This window comes from Sinocyclocheilus grahami, unplaced genomic scaffold (assembly GCF_001515645.1).
Source record: "Sinocyclocheilus grahami isolate Dianchi unplaced genomic scaffold, SAMN03320097.WGS_v1.1 scaffold317.1, whole genome shotgun sequence".
Classification (NCBI taxonomy): Eukaryota; Metazoa; Chordata; class Actinopteri; order Cypriniformes; family Cyprinidae; genus Sinocyclocheilus; species Sinocyclocheilus grahami.
Genome location: NW_015505496.1, coordinates 428,093 through 449,345, shown reverse-complemented (window position 1 = coordinate 449,345; position 21,253 = coordinate 428,093). Strand labels below are relative to the sequence as shown.

General features: G+C 38.1%; 1 protein-coding gene across 1 annotated transcript in view; it reads right to left on the bottom strand.

Annotated features, from left to right (window-relative positions):
• Positions 1 to 21,253, bottom strand: part of pdzd2 (PDZ domain containing 2) — an 86,390-nt gene that overhangs the window by 35,398 nt on the left and 29,739 nt on the right. Inside the window, exon 4 of the mRNA XM_016294376.1 lies at positions 1,896 to 2,385. Within this exon, the coding sequence (XP_016149862.1) occupies positions 1,896 to 2,385 (490 nt within the window). The remainder of the gene's footprint in view (positions 1 to 1,895; positions 2,386 to 21,253) is intronic.

The following is a 21,253-nucleotide window of genomic DNA, read 5'->3' as shown; positions in this document are numbered from 1 at the left end:
GCAATCACAGATTCTAGCCTACGTCTTGGAAAATGACCCAAATAATAATTCTCACCATATTGCCAGCTCATATCACATCAAACCGTTCAAATTATTATTATTGTTATGCTTTATTCTCAAATGATTGATGTTAACAACATCAGCATCGGTGACTATGAGTGTAGTGTGTATTAGCGTGTAGATTTCAATTTCTGTACAGTCTAATCTCTAATTGTCATACTCGTCGAATTTCATATTAGGAAATTCTTTTAACCCAAAAAGCTAATTATGCTCCCTTCGAACTGGTTTTCTTTAAAATACAAATCTTTGTAATCCCAGGCTGTCATCTGTAATCAGAAGCACATTTATAAGTGGAATATAATTTAATTTCATTCACATGTGTTTCATAAACACAAAATCCTTTCTGGATTACAATCCGCCATCAAAATGATACATTTAATTATTCTAGCTGCTGTGAGAAAAGGCTATAAAACGATCCGCTACCTGCAGGATCCTCACATTCGCATGTGAGGATCCTGCAGGTGGCGGATCGTTTATAGCCTTTTCTCACAGCAGCTAGAATAATTAAATGTATCATTTAATGTAGCCTAGTAGCCGGGACAACTTCTTTATGTTTACAGAAGTGACGTAATGATGCAGCGGCATGCTCGATTTTCCCACGAAAGCCTACCCATACCACTCAAATTAGAAAACATTATTATAAGCTGACCGTTGTGAATCGGGCTAAAGTAAGGCGATAGTTTTGAACACTGGCTGGTTATGTAATTGCTCAAATATTGATTTCGGATCATTTTTAACCAAAAAAAGTTACGTAATACCCAATAACAAGCAATAATAATAATAATTTAAAAAATCTAACAATCAGCCTACAACCAATATGGTACCCATATTGTGCATACCTATTAAAAATATAACCCACCTCAAGCCCTTCAAAGAGCATGTATTTGCTAAATCTGTGTGGGAGAACTTTTAAAATTGTATTTTAAATGTTAGTTAAGGACACAGTTATACAATTAAGCATATGGATTCAGTCTGTTGTCCTCTCATGTGGCTTTCCGAAAATGGCTTTTTGCAGAATCTCATGGAACCCGCACCTTGTCGGTTTTTGAAATCCCGTGTGATGGTTCAAAATCAGACCCATACAGCTTTTTGGGATGACCCCTCCAAGCAGTTCTTCCAACCACTGACACATGAATACATCTAGAAGAACCCTTATGGTTATTTTGAGTGAGCCACTCAGTCTAATGTCACAAAGCTTACATGCTCCAAGGAACACTAGCGGTCCCAATGAAGAATCAAATCGGAAACATATGCAGTTAGCCGCACTGTGGGGTCCAAACTTTTAATTACAACATGAGCATCAACCGACCACTCATTCAACCTCAAAGCAAAGTCAATGGCAGAGTGCGCAAATGTTCAAACATGTGCACTTTAAGGGTGTTTCCAAAGACTTTAAAGTGCCCTCTTTTCTGTTTATTTGCTTAGCTTTTTAATAGAGACATTTCAAGCCATAATCTGTGCAACTTTTCCGCAGACACAACAGACTTCAAACAGTTTGGCTTTATAATATAGAACACATTATAATGTGGACCGTTTTATAATTTACACTATTTCATAATATATAATATAGCTTTTTAAAATAGAGTATGTATTTAATTTATTTGTTATTTAATATGTTTATTATCTAAAATGTAGAAATTGTATTAATACATAATTATTTTTCATAAATAAAACATTTCTATATCATATACTAATTTTAAATATTTTAATGTTTACATAATATTCTTTTAAAGTCCTAGTAGATTCAAGCATTCATTCAACTCTGCACTTTTTTGAATAACCAGTTCCAACAGCTTACATTAAAACAATAGTTTTCATACTGTTATATTTCTTACCTGGCTGGAAGGTTCACTGTTTATTGACTCTGTTTTGTAGCATTCAGACAGGGGTGAGTGGAATCGGCTAGGTAGGGTGGCTGTGCTCCCCACTTTCATGTGATTGGATATCACCTCTGAGGAGCCAATGACTGGACTATAATCGGTCGGTGTGTCCTGAGGGGTGCTGCTCTCTGGGGACGTGACCTCTGCCTCCATGGAGCTGTAGCCATTCTCATGCTCAAAGTCCCGGCTATCTTTACTGTCTTTGCTGTCACGAGTGAAGGAGGAGCGGGAAATGACACCAAATTTGCGGGTTCGTTTGCCATTCTGTCCATTCTGTGTGGGGCTGCCTGCAGGCTCGGAGGAGGCATTGTGATGGTGCTCATTAGAGACGTCCACAGATTTGCCTCCACTGCCATTGCATGGAGGGAGAGAAGCCTTGCGTTTAATTCTTCGCAGCATGATCAGGTAGATGCAGCCTCCATTCCAGCACTGGTCCGCCAAGTAACTGTGAAGAAATAAGAAAGAAAATGAACAAACTGCTACTACACGATCCCAATGAAAGTCAACCAGTTTGATACCAAAATAAACATGTTTTGTCCCTCAGTACTAAGGATTACAGAGCTGTCCATCAAATCAAACATTTACAATCACATTAAACACACTGCCCTGCAGTCAAATGCATTTTTACAGATCACACCCAGATGACCTAGTTTCTCTGTGGAACACCAAAAAAGAATTTTTAAATAGTATCTTGTCCACTCTTTTACATGTAAGTGAATTAAGACTTGGGATGTAAAGCTGTTAAAACCTAAAAACATATCCACTGTAGCTCTGTTTTGTGCATTCAAGAGAGCTCATGAGAAGTCCACAGTCCACAAAACCAGTCCAAATTCTTGTTTATAAATCCGATCTGGTTCTTGAGGTCAAACACTGACTCGATGATTTGGCTAATATCGACCTAAATTTTGGTCTATTTCTCAGATAAAGTTATTGTATGACTTCAGAAGACTTGAATATAACACACAAGTTGCTTGGTATGATATAATTATGGTACATATTGTCAGTCCTCATACTAAGAAGGGCACGCATGATATTTAATGGTTAAAAAAATAAGCAGCACAACCGTTAAAAATATTAATACATGTTTCTTGAGCATCAAATCAGCATATTAGAATGATTTCTGAAGGATCTGTTTAGCCATCACAGCAATAAATTACATTTTAAAATCGATAACATTTTCATTAATATTTACCGGTATTAATATATTAATATTTCACAACATTGTTGTTTTTACAGTATTTTTGATCCAACAAATACAGCCTTGGTGAACAATAGTGTATATTGCACCTTATGTGTTTTATGTCAGATCATCCGACAAAATCATACAAGTTTTAGAACAACATGAGGAAGAGAAAAATGAAGATATTTTGTGAAATGTTTGGTGTTCCACAGAAGAAAGTAAGCACTGGTTTGGAATGGCATGACAGCAAATCAATCATAACTTCATTTTTGGGTGAACTATCCCTTTAAAGCAGACCAAATAAAAACATAGACAAACTGCTGAACAACCATCTAGCCTTAAGAAATGTTAAAAGAGCACACACACCTTGAGTTTAACTGATGTCAGGGTCCCAGGGTCAAATGAATGAACAGTGTCCTTCAATATTATGGTAACACTACATCCAGAGCTGCACACAGACCTAATTAACTGTGGCTAAGGGAATTGTTTCCCTAGTTTTCCATGCTTTCAGCCGTACAATAGCATAGGGGACTGGACTTTCTATGACAATGACGAGCCATACTGACAGTGCTGATGTAACACAACAAAGCATTTCCTTTCATCCCCTAAAAAGCAAGCCAGACAATGGAGGAGATACTAGGGCTGCATGACTATGACAAAAATGATAATTGTCAATTATTCCATTGAAATTGTAATTGTGTTATTATTTAGGATGATCACAATTTATATTGAGTGATGTTTATACCATTGTTTGGAGCAACTGCATGCCATATTTTAAATGAAAATCAAAACACTCAAACTGAAAAACTTTTTTGCTTGTTGACATTTATACAGTATATCCAGCGTTATCAGTACAATAACATGGTACACTATATGTTACTATCATTCACCTCTTAAAGAATGTATGTTTCATGACATACCTCACTTAAAGTAGTAGTCATGTATATAACAACCTCTGAGTTTTGGCTCAAATCATCTGTCAAAAAGATGCATTCTGCACTCTGGCCAGCTGCTAATGACAGAGTGAGGTCACCCGAGTCTGTTTGTTGCACTAAAAAATGGAGGCTCTCAATGCAAGTTTGTAGTTGACTTGTGGACGGGGTTTAATGATTGTAAAAGTAAAAGTTTGACATACGTCACCAGAGACAAGTTTGTTGATTTACCGGAAGATCCACTTATGACATTTTTATTCAAAATTAAGTGGTCAAAACAGTTAAAAAAGAAATATATGCATGGATGAATTGTTTGCAACAAGATTAAGAGAACAATATTTAGAAAATAAATTAGGTACATTTTTCATTTCATGCCTGTTTACCCAAAAATGAAAATCCCATCTTCATTGACTCTCCCTCATGCCATTCCAGAAGACCAGACTGAAAAATATGTGCGGAGGAACAAACTGAAATAAAGCCTGACACATAATATTTTATTTGTGAGACACAGCTGAGATATTTTCAGTAAATAACCAATTCAATTTTGGCTACTGCATGACTTCAGAATACATATAGTCCACGTTTGAATCTCTAATGGTGCTTTTTCATCATTTTAGGCTCGACTTTTACTAGAAAAAAAAAGCCAGAATATTAATCAAAATTTCACACTTTGTGTTCCACAGAAGAATGTCAAAGAGGGTTTGGAACAACATGAAGGTTAATGATGACTATTTGAACTGATGAACTGCCTCTTTAATAAAAGAGAAGGAGTGTCTTAAGTCTGCAGTGAGTGAGTCTGCAGCTCTAAACGTGATTTATGTACATGATGTCATGATGTAAGTTCAGTCCGTGTCATTACTTACTTTTGCTAGACCATTCAACTCAAGCTTTGCCAACCCACACATGCTGGATCATGAGCTCAGGGCAACATAAACATTACATTACCACACAATAAAGTGATATAACAAGACACTGTAATGGCGCTCATCGACCTCATATCAATCAAAAGCCATAAACTCCTTTCATTTAGGCCACTGATCAAACATTCAGCCAACTACCATCTGTCTCTCAGAGCCCGAATGATGGATGAAAACCACAGGGGAAAATGCAGGGGACAAAAAAAAGATATCAGTGGAGGTATCGAAGGAAAGAAGGAATGTGGATGCAGATGAATGGTTAAAAAACGCAGTCAGCTCTATAGCTGCAGTTTTTCTCAGCAGGTGTGTGCCATGCACTGATGGAGCGCTTTCAGACGATAGCCAACATCAGTGTCCCACTGAAGCAGACACATATTCATTATTACACTCGAGAGAACCAACTGAAGTGAAAAATTAGATAAAAACCCACCGTTCTGAAGATCTGTCATGCAAATTAGCATCTGATAAAGACCAGACAAGAAGAAAAACAAGCCATGATCTCAGCTCTGGCACACTGACATGGAATTTAAGCTGCTGTAAAAGCTAATGGGTCTCAGAAAAACCCAGCAACAGGCCTGCATTGCCTCTCTCAGACTAAACCACAGCTGCAGTAGGGAAATCCATCTATTCCAGCCAAGCACAAGTTAAGCAGAACGGCGACCAACCGAATGTCTCCAAGTCCTCGAAGCCCGCGTCTCTCTGAGCTACATGGAGTGATTTGTTGTCACGGAGTGGAGGATGCCAAAGACTTTTCCCATACAGTGTTAGCTAAATCATTCAGAACTACGTCTCCCTTCAAAGCACAATGTTTGCTATTCTGCAATCTCGGATTTGGCTGACTTCTCAAAGTGGCGCCTATGCATGAATTGTATCGAAGGTGCAGACGTCAGGTTGGGAAGACGCTCATTTATATCCACTGCCGAAACCTCCTAAAAAGTATTTTCCCATGGCTGTGAGCCAAGCGACTGCAGATGTGCATAAAATTGTGCACCTGGATATCATATGTTGCAACGGATCCTGCATACTCACAAGAATAAACTGATACTGTGACAGGCCAAGTAAGGAAATCCCATTTCTTAGGTTGGATTTAGATACTTTTCCACCTTATTTGCTATAACCATAACAACTCGAATGGAAATACCATTGAGGGTTAGGTGCAAGATATTTTGTCACATTATGACATTGGATTACAGGGGGCATGAGAGGAATGCAAAGGACCCTGATCATGGTCATCATCAGGACAGGGGTAAAAGCCCTCTAAAGCTATGGCTCCATGACAGGATAATGTTTTTAGTCTTTAAGCAGATGCACTTAGGAGTTCCTGCCAAACAGGGTGAATTCCATCAGTCTGGTGGAGAGGAGAAAGGAGAAAATTATTCTACCACTTCACACCCACAGTCTAGTGTTTGTCATGATTTGTGTAATGAAATTGAAAGATGAGATATGGCAATGCAACAAATAGATTGGTGACCACATAAAAGAGAAGAAGAGTCAGGAGCAAGTTTGACATCTGATATCAATGATTATTATGCAATGATTGAAACTATTATTACATAAGCACTTCTATGCAGATGCTGAAAGACATTTCAACTCCACTTTTTCAGATTATTTTTATGTGTTTGTAGGGTCTGATGAAGATGGCTCAGGCTCCTAGCAAAAACTCTGATTTATGTAGGTCAATGTCCAAGCTGAGATCTATATAACGCTTCAAAACTCTTTTGAAATAGAAACTTTTCAAGGACCATTGCTCAGTGCAAAAGACACATCAAAAACAATCTAAAATCAGAAAGTTCTGACTCAGCACATACTCAAAACCAAAACACTGACATTTCTTCAAATACTACTTTAAAAGTATCTTTCCAACTGCATCTACATTAGTGGTTCTTGCTCAAGGATCCATGACTTTACAAAGTGGTGACCAACATAAGAAACTGTCAGAGCATCATGTGATTGACCTGAAGAAGGGAACAACATGTGAATGAGCAGTCACATTAATAACAAACTCGGGAAAAATAGGATTAAGATTAGGCTTGGTGCCTTAAAATTACTGCAAGAAACAGACGTCACAATAAGCTAATGATATTGAAAAAACAATTAGATTAACAAACAACAAATCTTATTCTAAAAGCTTATTTGTGAAGACATGAGGAAGACGTTGTGCTGTATCATTTGATTCTTGTAATAAAATCACATTATTAGGTCATACAGTGCCCCTAAAATTAGTTGGAGACTTAAATCACTCTTAAAATGTCTGAATGCATTATATAACCAAACCTCAAACCATAAAAAAATTATGCTATATAGACCTTTTCTGAGAACTAACATTTATGAGAAGGTTTTAAATGACTAACCAATTAGTCGTATGGAGATTTTAACGGATGTACGAATTTCTCCTCAAGTTCACACTGGTATCCTAGACGACATATTGTTTTAAATATAAAACCTAACAAGTGTCTTTTTGTGACATTTGCCTGGAAATCATTCTTAGATATTTTGTTATTTAATGTAGTCATTTATACATTTTTAAGTGGTTTAAGTGTCCAAATACTTCAAATAACTTCAAAGTGTTTGTTGGACCACAGTAGAGCATGAAAGATTGACATAACGTGAATTTCATGGTGTGTTGATATAATAGCTGTGTAAATAAAAAAATCCCACAAATATCAAATAGATTCATGTCATTCATGAACCAAGCCTGAATGAACTCTGGTTTATACACTGAAAACCACTCTCATTAAGCATGACCCCAAAGTTTGCTACTTTACATAGTAATCATTTAAATACTGTGTGAAATTTCATCCATCCTGCCTCATCCAGGGTAATGCAAAAAAGGCCTTTGCTAAGAATCCAAGAACCAATGCTGGCCAGAAAATTAAGAAAATAATGTCCTTGCTGAGCTGATTACGAATGATGTGGTTAAGAAAAGAGTTCAATATGAGACCAACTTGTGAGGGAAAAACACTGGAATAGAGTCTAAACGGATTGAAGGGTTAAGAGAGACAAATGATACAATCTGAGCTAAACTCTCGAAAATATGCACCATACATTCTCATGAAATGCCAAAAGAGCAAATGAGGTGACTTAGACAAGGATGAGGACATTCATCTAGCTTTTAACAAGAGGTTCAAATGTCCAACCACAGACATTTACACTTCTATTCTCACCAGCCCCAAGGCATTGGAATCAGCTATGCTGTTTAGTGTCTGTAATATTTCTAAAGGTCAAAAAGACAAGCTATTGAGCATTTTCACTTAAAACTTACACTAAAGCGAAAAATCCTTTCAATGATTACTAGGGGTGCGGCGATTCGATACTGCCATTCTTTGCCAGATCAGGTATCGGTCAGACAGGACCGTTCCAACACCAATATTGTGTGTACTATTCTGTGGATACTCTACTCTTGGATCGGTTCTGAAAAAAATGGTTATCGGTGCATCCCTAATGATTACCAAGGAATCTTGATTTGAGCATCCACTCTTGATGTCCTATTTTATGCTTCTACATTAAAAGAAATCCAATTCCTGATATAACTTAAAACAACTTATGGGTATAATATCTTGCCTCCGCGGCAGCCATACACAGATACTGTATAAAGACATTCCAAAGTGTGGTGGCGAGAATTTAAAAAACTCAGTCAGCAATCACCACATGAACAAGTCTGCAGAGGGGAAACAGAGCCCACCACAAGCGGCTCTGCATCTGAATGCTCTCAGATGGAGAGACAGATGTCAGGACAACACAGAGCTTCTCATTTCTTCTATGTGTGCAGTTTTGCTTGCATATTGTTTTTATGGAAGTGTGTGTTTTAGTTTGTGAGTACACTGGTTTTGAAAATAGTTCACTATACTAGTAGCTCTGAAATATAGAGATTTGAATTAGGAACTTCCCGGTTATCTGTTATCAAACGCGCAAACCTCAAGTAAGCAAGGTCGGTTTCTTGTTAAACACCTTCAGGAGCAAATAAAAGCAAAGACATACACTATCATTTAAAAATTTGAGATCATGAAGATTTTTATAGGTGTTTTGAAAGAAATCCCTTATGCTCAGTAATGCAGTAATACTTTAAATTTGTTTTACAATTTTTATGTTAATATATTTGAAAATGTAATGTATTTCTGTGATGCAAATCTGAGTATTCAGCCGTCATTACTCCCGTCTTCAGTGCCACATGACTCTTCAGAAATCATTCTAATATGCTGATTTGGTGATTAAGAAACATGTATTACCATTGTTTTTATTTATTTTTTCATTTATTACCAAACAGTAGTGCTGCTTAAATGTTTTTTATAAAACGGATAGTTTTCCCATGGCTGTGAGCCAAGCGACTGCAGATGTGCATAAAATTGTGCACCTGGATATCATATGTTGCAACGGATCCTGCATACTCACAAGAATAAACTGATACTGTGACAGGCCAAGTAAGGAAATCCCATTTCTTAGGTTGGATTTAGATACTTTTCCACCTTATTTGCTATAACCATAACAACTCGAATGGAAATACCATTGAGGGTTAGGTGCAAGATATTTTGTCACATTATGACATTGGATTACAGGGGGCATGAGAGGAATGCAAAGGACCCTGATCATGGTCATCATCAGGACAGGGGTAAAAGCCCTCTAAAGCTATGGCTCCATGACAGGATAATGTTTTTAGTCTTTAAGCAGATGCACTTAGGAGTTCCTGCCAAACAGGGTGAATTCCATCAGTCTGGTGGAGAGGAGAAAGGAGAAAATTATTCTACCACTTCACACCCACAGTCTAGTGTTTGTCATGATTTGTGTAATGAAATTGAAAGATGAGATATGGCAATGCAACAAATAGATTGGTGACCACATAAAAGAGAAGAAGAGTCAGGAGCAAGTTTGACATCTGATATCAATGATTATTATGCAATGATTGAAACTATTATTACATAAGCACTTCTATGCAGATGCTGAAAGACATTTCAACTCCACTTTTTCAGATTATTTTTATGTGTTTGTAGGGTCTGATGAAGATGGCTCAGGCTCCTAGCAAAAACTCTGATTTATGTAGGTCAATGTCCAAGCTGAGATCTATATAACGCTTCAAAACTCTTTTGAAATAGAAACTTTTCAAGGACCATTGCTCAGTGCAAAAGACACATCAAAAACAATCTAAAATCAGAAAGTTCTGACTCAGCACATACTCAAAACCAAAACACTGACATTTCTTCAAATACTACTTTAAAAGTATCTTTCCAACTGCATCTACATTAGTGGTTCTTGCTCAAGGATCCATGACTTTACAAAGTGGTGACCAACATAAGAAACTGTCAGAGCATCATGTGATTGACCTGAAGAAGGGAACAACATGTGAATGAGCAGTCACATTAATAACAAACTCGGGAAAAATAGGATTAAGATTAGGCTTGGTGCCTTAAAATTACTGCAAGAAACAGACGTCACAATAAGCTAATGATATTGAAAAAACAATTAGATTAACAAACAACAAATCTTATTCTAAAAGCTTATTTGTGAAGACATGAGGAAGACGTTGTGCTGTATCATTTGATTCTTGTAATAAAATCACATTATTAGGTCATACAGTGCCCCTAAAATTAGTTGGAGACTTAAATCACTCTTAAAATGTCTGAATGCATTATATAACCAAACCTCAAACCATAAAAAAATTATGCTATATAGACCTTTTCTGAGAACTAACATTTATGAGAAGGTTTTAAATGACTAACCAATTAGTCGTATGGAGATTTTAACGGATGTACGAATTTCTCCTCAAGTTCACACTGGTATCCTAGACGACATATTGTTTTAAATATAAAACCTAACAAGTGTCTTTTTGTGACATTTGCCTGGAAATCATTCTTAGATATTTTGTTATTTAATGTAGTCATTTATACATTTTTAAGTGGTTTAAGTGTCCAAATACTTCAAATAACTTCAAAGTGTTTGTTGGACCACAGTAGAGCATGAAAGATTGACATAACGTGAATTTCATGGTGTGTTGATATAATAGCTGTGTAAATAAAAAAATCCCACAAATATCAAATAGATTCATGTCATTCATGAACCAAGCCTGAATGAACTCTGGTTTATACACTGAAAACCACTCTCATTAAGCATGACCCCAAAGTTTGCTACTTTACATAGTAATCATTTAAATACTGTGTGAAATTTCATCCATCCTGCCTCATCCAGGGTAATGCAAAAAAGGCCTTTGCTAAGAATCCAAGAACCAATGCTGGCCAGAAAATTAAGAAAATAATGTCCTTGCTGAGCTGATTACGAATGATGTGGTTAAGAAAAGAGTTCAATATGAGACCAACTTGTGAGGGAAAAACACTGGAATAGAGTCTAAACGGATTGAAGGGTTAAGAGAGACAAATGATACAATCTGAGCTAAACTCTCGAAAATATGCACCATACATTCTCATGAAATGCCAAAAGAGCAAATGAGGTGACTTAGACAAGGATGAGGACATTCATCTAGCTTTTAACAAGAGGTTCAAATGTCCAACCACAGACATTTACACTTCTATTCTCACCAGCCCCAAGGCATTGGAATCAGCTATGCTGTTTAGTGTCTGTAATATTTCTAAAGGTCAAAAAGACAAGCTATTGAGCATTTTCACTTAAAACTTACACTAAAGCGAAAAATCCTTTCAATGATTACTAGGGGTGCGGCGATTCGATACTGCCATTCTTTGCCAGATCAGGTATCGGTCAGACAGGACCGTTCCAACACCAATATTGTGTGTACTATTCTGTGGATACTCTACTCTTGGATCGGTTCTGAAAAAAATGGTTATCGGTGCATCCCTAATGATTACCAAGGAATCTTGATTTGAGCATCCACTCTTGATGTCCTATTTTATGCTTCTACATTAAAAGAAATCCAATTCCTGATATAACTTAAAACAACTTATGGGTATAATATCTTGCCTCCGCGGCAGCCATACACAGATACTGTATAAAGACATTCCAAAGTGTGGTGGCGAGCTGAATTTAAAAAACTCAGTCAGCAATCACCACATGAACAAGTCTGCAGAGGGGAAACAGAGCCCACCACAAGCGGCTCTGCATCTGAATGCTCTCAGATGGAGAGACAGATGTCAGGACAACACAGAGCTTCTCATTTCTTCTATGTGTGCAGTTTTGCTTGCATATTGTTTTTATGGAAGTGTGTGTTTTAGTTTGTGAGTACACTGGTTTTGAAAATAGTTCACTATACTAGTAGCTCTGAAATATAGAGATTTGAATTAGGAACTTCCCGTTTTTTATGGTTATCTGTTATCAAACGCGCAAACCTCAAGTAAGCAAGGTCGGTTTCTTGTTAAACACCTTCAGGAGCAAATAAAAGCAAAGACATACACTATCATTTAAAAATTTGAGATCATGAAGATTTGTATAGGTGTTTTGAAAGAAATCCCTTATGCTCAGTAATGCAGTAATACTTTAAATTTGTTTTACAATTTTTATGTTAATATATTTGAAAATGTAATGTATTTCTGTGATGCAAATCTGAGTATTCAGCCGTCATTACTCCCGTCTTCAGTGCCACATGACTCTTCAGAAATCATTCTAATATGCTGATTTGGTGATTAAGAAACATGTATTACCATTGTTTTTATTTATTTTTTCATTTATTACCAAACAGTAGTGCTGCTTAAATGTTTTTTATAAAACGGATAGTTCCGGTCCTTGATTCTGATTGGTTGAGCTGCGATCGAAGCTGTTGTAAATTACACTACAAACATACACCTTTGTTTACTTCTGTGTGTTGCTCAGAAACCACTTTGTTGGAACCCCAACTGTTTCTGAGGAACTACATTGTTTGGTGGAAGAATACTGTTTTTATTTATATCATTACACTTTATTTGCTCTGTTTTATTCTGTGAAACCTTACTATGTATATGGAATAACCATTTTATAAAAGCAATAAGCCCCGTGAAGCCATGGTTTACAGTGAATTTATAACAGCTAAGGGGGTTTTAGCTGTTATATATTCACAGCTAAACTCCGCTTCGCGTCGTGCCTAACAACGCCCCTTAGCTGTAATAAATTCACTGTAAACCATGGCTTCTTGGGGCTTATTGCTTTAGTAAAAACTGTGATACAATTTTTTTCAGGATGCTTTGATGACTAAAAAGCATTTATTTGAAATCAAAATGTTTTGTAACATTATAAACGTCCTTAAAGTGATGGTTGAGCAGATTTTTTCGAAGGCTTGATTGTGTTTATGGGGTGCAGTGTAACGTGTTCATGCTTTGTTTTAAAAAAAAAACACATTATTTTAACATATTTTACCTTTATTCTACACCGCTGTTTCCGTTCTCTTCAAAACGGTCTGCTGAGTTCCTGGTTCTATGAAGCCCCTCACTAAGAAATACCAATCGGTTAGCTGGCCCAGTGTGTTTGTGATTCACTAACTGCCTAGTGCACATTGTCTGGAAACATCATGCCCCCTTACCATTACGAGTAGTTGCATGCTCCCGGGGGCAGGGTTTACGTAAACATCGGGGGTTTGTGATGTCACAAACTCGGGAAGAAGCTTGTTGTAGTCCCTATCAGCCTTTTTTGTAGTCCTTGAACATTGATTTCTTTAAAAGAAAATATCTTCATTTGAATTGAACTTTGAGAGTCGTAACTTTGCAGACGTTGTTTATGCTCTAACATGCTAGTGTGTAATGCTGCAACATTACACACTAACTAAAGTAAAAAAGTGAAATCCTAATCAACCATCCCTTTAAAAATGTACTGACCTCCAACTTCTGAACAGTAGTATATACAAGATAATGAAACAGGGAACCATGTATCCTCACTCAGATTATCAGAGACAGATGGTCATCCACCTCTAAACCAGTTAGGATTGTGGAAAGCACAACAAAATTGTTCGTTTGGGACAGGGACAAGAGTCAAACAACCCAAACATGACCCGTTGCTTTAAACAGAGCTTAGTTACCACAAAACCTGTTCCAATTGGTTGCACAAACCTATTATTCCCTTAGGGGGTTCAAAGGAATTCAGGGATGTACTCATCGCCAAATCCTGACAGTGTGCTCAAAAACTGCATGGGGATTCTGTCTTTCAAAGCAGTGCAAAAATAATTCATAAAGAACATAAACAGAGAAGAAAAGTTTTTGGATTATTCCACAGAATATGCCTTGTACAACCCCATAACTGAAGTCTCAGGATGCAGAATTGCTGTAATACATTTTGTGGAGGGAATATTCAGTGCAATAAGTTGACCAAAGCACTTTTTGTTCATTCATAAATTGCCTGTGTCAAGTGGGTTTCAGAAAGCAGTTTAAAACATGTGAGGATATAGAGTATCTCTCTTTGTGTAGTGCTGCTGGGGAGCTTATGTGACTCAGAGATAAGTAGATTTATAGTGTCTATTTACGCAGTGCTTCCTTCACAGATAGAACACTTCCATTCACAAAGCAGCATTTGCAGTAGCTGATGGTCTCCTTTTGACTTCAACCACTATACGTTCAGATAAGACCACTAGGCTACATGAAAGTAATACCGGCCACTTATAATGATGGAAAAATAACAAATGAGATTAGCAAACACATTAAACACATAACAGCTGTAGTAGAGTGCCATTTTAAGAGTAAACCATAATGGAACTGATATTTATTATTATTATTATGATTTCTGGCAATTCAGGATTTAGTAAATGAATGAATGATATTGGCTGAGACTAAGCCAGATTTAATGGGTTAAGGCATAGGTAATCATACTTATGTTTAACCAACACATGCATTTCTGCAACAAACATGGGAGGACATGCTGTCAGACCAGGTATTCAGATATTTGTCAAAATAAGAAGCATGAAAAGCATGTGGAATTTTGTGGATTTACCCCTTAAATATCATTAGCAATTATTATCTGATACCTGTGAGCCCATGCAACAAAAAAAGTGTATTACTGATTATAATCTGAAAGATTTTCATTACTTACTCCTCAAAAAAAACGTAAATATAAAGTCAAGATCTTAAAACACTTGTCTACATGTCTTCCCTAAAACATAATATACATATATCTAACATTTAAGTAGCTATAGGATATAAAGGCATAATACAGCAATATTTTAACTTGACATTTCGTGTTTTGTACCTAAAACGTTCACTTGCCCCCCTTCATCATCATCATCATCATCATCATTCTTGCAGTAAGGTCAGTTCCCGACAGCTGGCACGCGCTGTTTGGGCTCCCGCGAGTTCAATAATCATTGCAATCATCCGCATAAAGTCCCCGAGCGACTTCACTGTATGCTCATGAAAATGTCTAACAGCTCCAGCGACTCGCCTCTTGCATGTGATCTACTCCGCGCTTGATTAAAGTGCATGGCTGCTCTTTTCCACAGGACAACCTGTCGTAGATACAGACATTGTCAGTGGCTCTGAGGTTGTCAAACGAAAATCCGGCTCAGTTCGCCGCTCCCAAACTTTGCATGCGCGACTGGGATCCATTACACACCATCCAGCGCGGTTGTACCTCAGCGGTTGAGAGATTGCTCGGATCGTCCCACCCCTTCTTACAACTCCCAACTGAAGAGACACTCAGTCAATCTCGGACACATTGACACACGAAGGAATACACAGTGGCGGCGTTTCAAATCCTAGTCAACTGCCTTCTTATTAGACAGCATTTGGATGGCGCTATGATTAGGGACGGTTCCGATTCATGCTAACAATTTATTTTGGTAGAAAACATTTGAGGTAGAAATATTTGAAGTGCTTTTTACATATTTAGCTATCGCTAAATCATGAGATTCATTCATTTCTATAAATTACCACTGATTACAAAAAAAAAAATCTAAAGAAAAACCCACAAGTATGATTTAATATTGATTGTATTCTCATGAGCATAAAGTTCGACAAAACACATGTCTGAGTCGAAAATAACGCTCGGTTCAGTCGTTTGTAACATCAGTCAATCTCGGACACATTGACACACGAAGGAATACACAGTGGCGGCGTTTCAAATCCTAGTCAACTGCCTTCTTATTAGACAGCATTTGGATGGCGCTATGATTAGGGACGGTTCCGATTCATGCTAACAATTTATTTTGGTAGAAAACATTTGAGGTAGAAATATTTGAAGTGCTTTTTACATATTTAGCTATCGCTAAATCATGAGATTCATTCATTTCTATAAATTACCACTGATTACAAAAAAAAAAAATCTAAAGAAAAACCCACAAGTATGATTTAATATTGATTGTATTCTCATGAGCATAAAGTTCGACAAAACACATGTCTGAGTCGAAAATAACGCTCGGTTCAGTCGTTTGTAACTGCACAAAAGTTCATCGCATCTTTTAATAATTCGCAAGTGTTTGTGATTGACAAAAAGAACCGGCTCAAGAGTCTTTCGTTAAGGAATCGGAATGATTGATCTCAGTAGCTGGAAACATTGGCTGCGTCCGAAAGCCTAGGTAGCTGTCTTGCGCTGCCTTATGAGGCAATTACTTTACAGGCAGCGTTTTTGCCAAGCGGCAACCTCCCGCTCTCTCTCTTGAAGCCAACAAGGAAGTGACTTAAACTGTAATTCGTCAACTGGCCGCTAGAGGCTGGCTGCAAAAGGGAGTCAATCCCATAGACTCCCCATGTTAAAATGCCCAACTTTACAGCCTGGTTCAAAAAATGATTTTGGTCTATATAGCTTTTAGATTTGGCCCTTCATGACAACTGTGAGGGGGGTGAATTTTTTTATAAGTCATCCGTTTAAATTATATTAAGCCTTAAAGTTCTGCATAATGAGGGGCGTGGCCACTTGAGTGACAGGTGGATTGCCGCTGCTGTCACCACCGTCGAGCTAGGTGGGCGTGGTTTCAGCAACCAGCTCCCGCCTCTTTGCCCATTTTCGATTATACGGGAGTGACACGCTGCCAAGATGGCGACGGCTGGCTCTGCCCACTTTGAGCTTCAAAAACCTCTTCAACTCTTCAGGTGACGTCACGGACACTACGTCCATGGTTTTATACAGTCTATGGTTTTTGCACGAAGGCACCTCATGAAACTGATTTCGGACAGGCTTCTGAGGCAGCAGCGCAACGGTTTAATGATCTACAACAAAATAGAATGAGTTTTGATGATAGCTAAATGAATATTCAATTATTATAATACTGATTTCTCGCTAGAAATAACATCAAAAGTGCAAAAAGTTAGTCAGAAACATACATTTAAACACAAACTGTCCACCAAATGCAACTTTCAGACGCCATCTTTATTTTTTTTCTCAACCGTCAGGGAATGGAACGCACAGGATTGTGGGATATCAAAGGCAGCGAAGGATACATCTGTGCTGCCTTCAAAATTCGATCAGAAGAAGGTACCTCTAGAGACAGGAAATGAAGCAGAATTTGTATTCGGACGTGCTTTGATGCCTTCCTGCCTTGGAATGCTGCCTCCGAAGGCAGCATTTTATGGTGCTTTCACACTTGGTTCGCGTGCCTGGTCCGAACCCGAGTTCGATTGCTCCTGCCCCCGCTGGACTGCGTTCATATTATTTTATTTGAGTCCGAACTGCGGTTCGTTTGCGTCATCAAGCCAGCAGCTGTTTACCCCGTTGCTTAGTAACGACGGCGCGAGAAGGTGGCAAAACACGTAACATTGCTCTCTGCACTTTTTATATATTTGTTTTTGAAAAGTTGGTTTTGTTTCTAAAGCTTCGGTACATAACGACACTTACGTCTGTCTTACGAATGTACTACAAATGCTCTTAAGAACGCTGAAGACAAACAGAAATGTGATATACAGCTCTCTGTTTGCAGCGCGTCAGTCACGCTCATCAGGAAAGTGAGTGAAACACACACACAAACACACATTTTTATCAAATAATACGTCATTAATATCGCTTCACTTCCGCGATTTGGTACGATTGCGTTCACATCAGCAGAGAACCGTACCGGAGTTCACTTGAACCGTACCCCAGACCACCCTTTTTAAGCGGACTCGGGTAAGGTTCGCGGGTGCGCACCTGAGTTCGAAAGACAGCGTTCACATCATCCAAACGAACCGAACTCTGATGTCAATCGAACCCCAGGTGTGCACCAAAAGTCCTGGGCTGTGTCCGAAATCGCCCCCTATACCCTCATTCACTATTCCCTACATTAGGTCACAAATTCAGTTCACTAGAAGGAGTGAATGAAAACGAGTAGTGAATTCGGACACTGAGTGCACCGGAAGGAATGCCGCTTTTGCATAGTTTGTGCTTGCTGTTTATTAATCATTTGAATCTAGCAAACTAGCAGCTCCAGTAGTAAGATTAAAGGATTTATCTTGAACGCTGTCACGGAAATCATGTATAAACCCTAATCAAACAATTTAATGATCAATTTACAATGAATTTATACCCGTGTTGTACATTCTGCTGTACACCACGGATGAGCGGGGATTGATTATTCAGCTGCGAGCGCCATCTTCTGGCGAGAGGCGGCAATTCATTCGGCGCGTGACTCTCGCGGTGCATTATGGGCATTCTCTAGCCGTTGAACGTGCACCAGTTGTACACTCGTTTTTGCAGTTCATTGTGGGATTGAATGAGTGCACTCGAGAACGTCCACTATGGTTTCGGACACCACTAAAAATGGCTGTTCCCTCAAATAGTGCCCTATTTAAGGGTATAGGGGGGCGATTTCGGATCACAGCGCTGGTGTGAAAGCACCCTTAGAGCTTTCGGACGCAGCCATTAGTTTAGTAGCCAACAGTGCTGCGTGCTAGATGCACGTGCGGGAACTTAATGAAAATTATTCGGTTCCATTTTTAATGCTCTTCATGATTCCTAAAAAACCTACTAATGGTTACCGAAAATCCTGTACGCGATTATGATGACATAGGTCTCGAAACATAGTTTCCATAGTTTCATCGAAAGTCCCTAGAGTGCAGCATTTTGACATTCTAACAAACACTATTCAATGAGTATTAAAACTGTATCAGGTGGAAACCACTTCAATGTGACTTCATCTACTTCTATGTTATAATGTAAAGTGATTATTTACACCACACACATTAGAGCCAAGCAGGGGTACAGAGCTTGTTCAAAATGATTTCTACATCGCCATCTATCTCCACACATATGTACTGCAGAATGAAAAGCCTATACCTCATAGTTTGAGTAATCATTCACTGAAAACCTAGTCATGTTTGCAAGGTCAAGATGTTCTGAACATGTTAAATAGGGTAAATTAATTATATTGCTGAAATAGGATACATGTTTCTGAGATTTAGGGTTGTATTCTACTTTTATTTTGGACTTTTGCAAATATAAGATAGTACAGCATCATCTCACTTGGTCTTTGGAATGCTGTATAGTTTACTAATATGGAAAGTATTAAACAAAGAATTTGAGTTTTATGTAACTGTCATATAATAATTCATAAATGTGGAAATTACTGTAAACAGCTTTTTCTGGTTTGGTGACAGATTTGACAAGACCTGAAGCAGTGTCCGTCATTGAGCATTTACCTTGAGCCTGAAGATACTTTATGATTAAGTCACTAGTTTTATATGTTTTAATCATCCATTCAGACAGATTTGGAAAACCAACCTCACTTTGCTGTCCTCCCTCCTGGCAGGATCTTAATATTCCAACAAAAAAGATGGAAAAATCACTTCATTTAAAGGGAAAGGCATCTCCACCATGTTATGAAAAAATCAAATAAACAATAAATACCATAAATCGTAATGGTCTGCACCTGAGTCTGCACTGGCTGGGCGTTTTCCTCCTTGAAGTCTGTTTTCATTATGAAAGACATCCGGTCGCGGGTAGCAGTCTGGCATACATTCTTTACATAACTCTGAGGGGTTTGTGGGGAAACATCCCAAAGACAGCAGCATCATTCACAGCACTCTATAGCCTTTCACAATATTCAGAGACTTGAACATACAATCCATTATCTTTGCTGTTGCTGTTCAGACCATTTATCTAGCAAATGCAGAAAAATTACAGATTTTATCTCTAACATCACGAAAACCAAATGTCAAAAACCTAGTTGCTGCATAGTGCTCAGTTTTTTTTACACATTAAAAAACTATTGAGGTTTTTTTCCAGGAGACGAGAAAAAGTAACAGTAAAATACAAAACTATAGCTGGAATATGGCTGAAATCAATGCTTTTCTAATAAACTGTTTTGCACTACAGAGACCTGCAATAAAGGACAGTACAGCTACGTGCTTATATAAGTAACAGCAGACCTTAGGGCACAGTTTAGTGCACCTAACAGAATTCTCATCTTGAATAACTAGAAAGTTTTGTTCTACTGCCCTCTAATGGACAAATCCACAACCATACAGTTATAACTGTGCAGCCTTTTTCCACTACACATAAAATCTCTGCAACTTGTGCTGAGAAAACACACCTAGACTCAGTAAACAGCAATAAAAGAGTCAGGGATCTGAATACTAAACAATAATAAACCCTAAGTCATAAACTTGAAATCAAAAAGGGTTTCAAATAAAATGTAAACATGAAAGTATTTGAAGAATATAAACCTTGTGATGTAGTATCTTAAATAGCACATGTGTGACTTTCTTATATATGCACTTACATTCAATTCAATTTCATAATTCCACAGACTGAGCTAAGATATTAAAAAACGTAAAGAGGCAGTGTCATGTGCGTGCACATGGCCCCGTGCGTTCACAAATCAACCTTGCTCAATCAACAACCACTTTCCACAGAAAAGCCACAATGGGCAAGACTGAAAAATCACAGAGGCAGACATGGTGGAATGGAATTTGTGGGGCTTCAAACTGGTATGCTCCACAAACCAGACAGTATTACCTGAATATCCAGATTGCAGAGCTAATCCTCAGGCCCATCTGTGACCACAGAAATCTGGGGGTTCCATAAGAGAGATGTTATTCTCATGGCACAGGGTTTATGCACAATGGATGAATGATTTGGACTTTTTTTCCCCCAGTGAAACAAGTGTAAAAAGTATGATATCTGAGCATAGGGCTGGGCGGTATGACGGTATATATCGTTACCGCGTAATAAAGGTTCAATCGTTAGAGACTTTGCTATGTCATGTAGGTTGGATCCACATCTAGGGGGTGGAGATTGGTAGGTTTAGGGCTGGAAATGGGTGGGTTAAGGGATCAGGGGGTGGAGATGGGTAGGTTTAGGAATATGTAAGGTGGGAGGAGTTGGATCTGGATCCAACCACGCCCCCTGGATCTTGTGTTCTGCTGTGAGGACCATCTCGCTTGAATGGTCAAATACATATACAATTATGTCAAAATGCCCATTTTTGACATACGGGTAAACTTGGCCCTTCCAGGCCACTTTCCT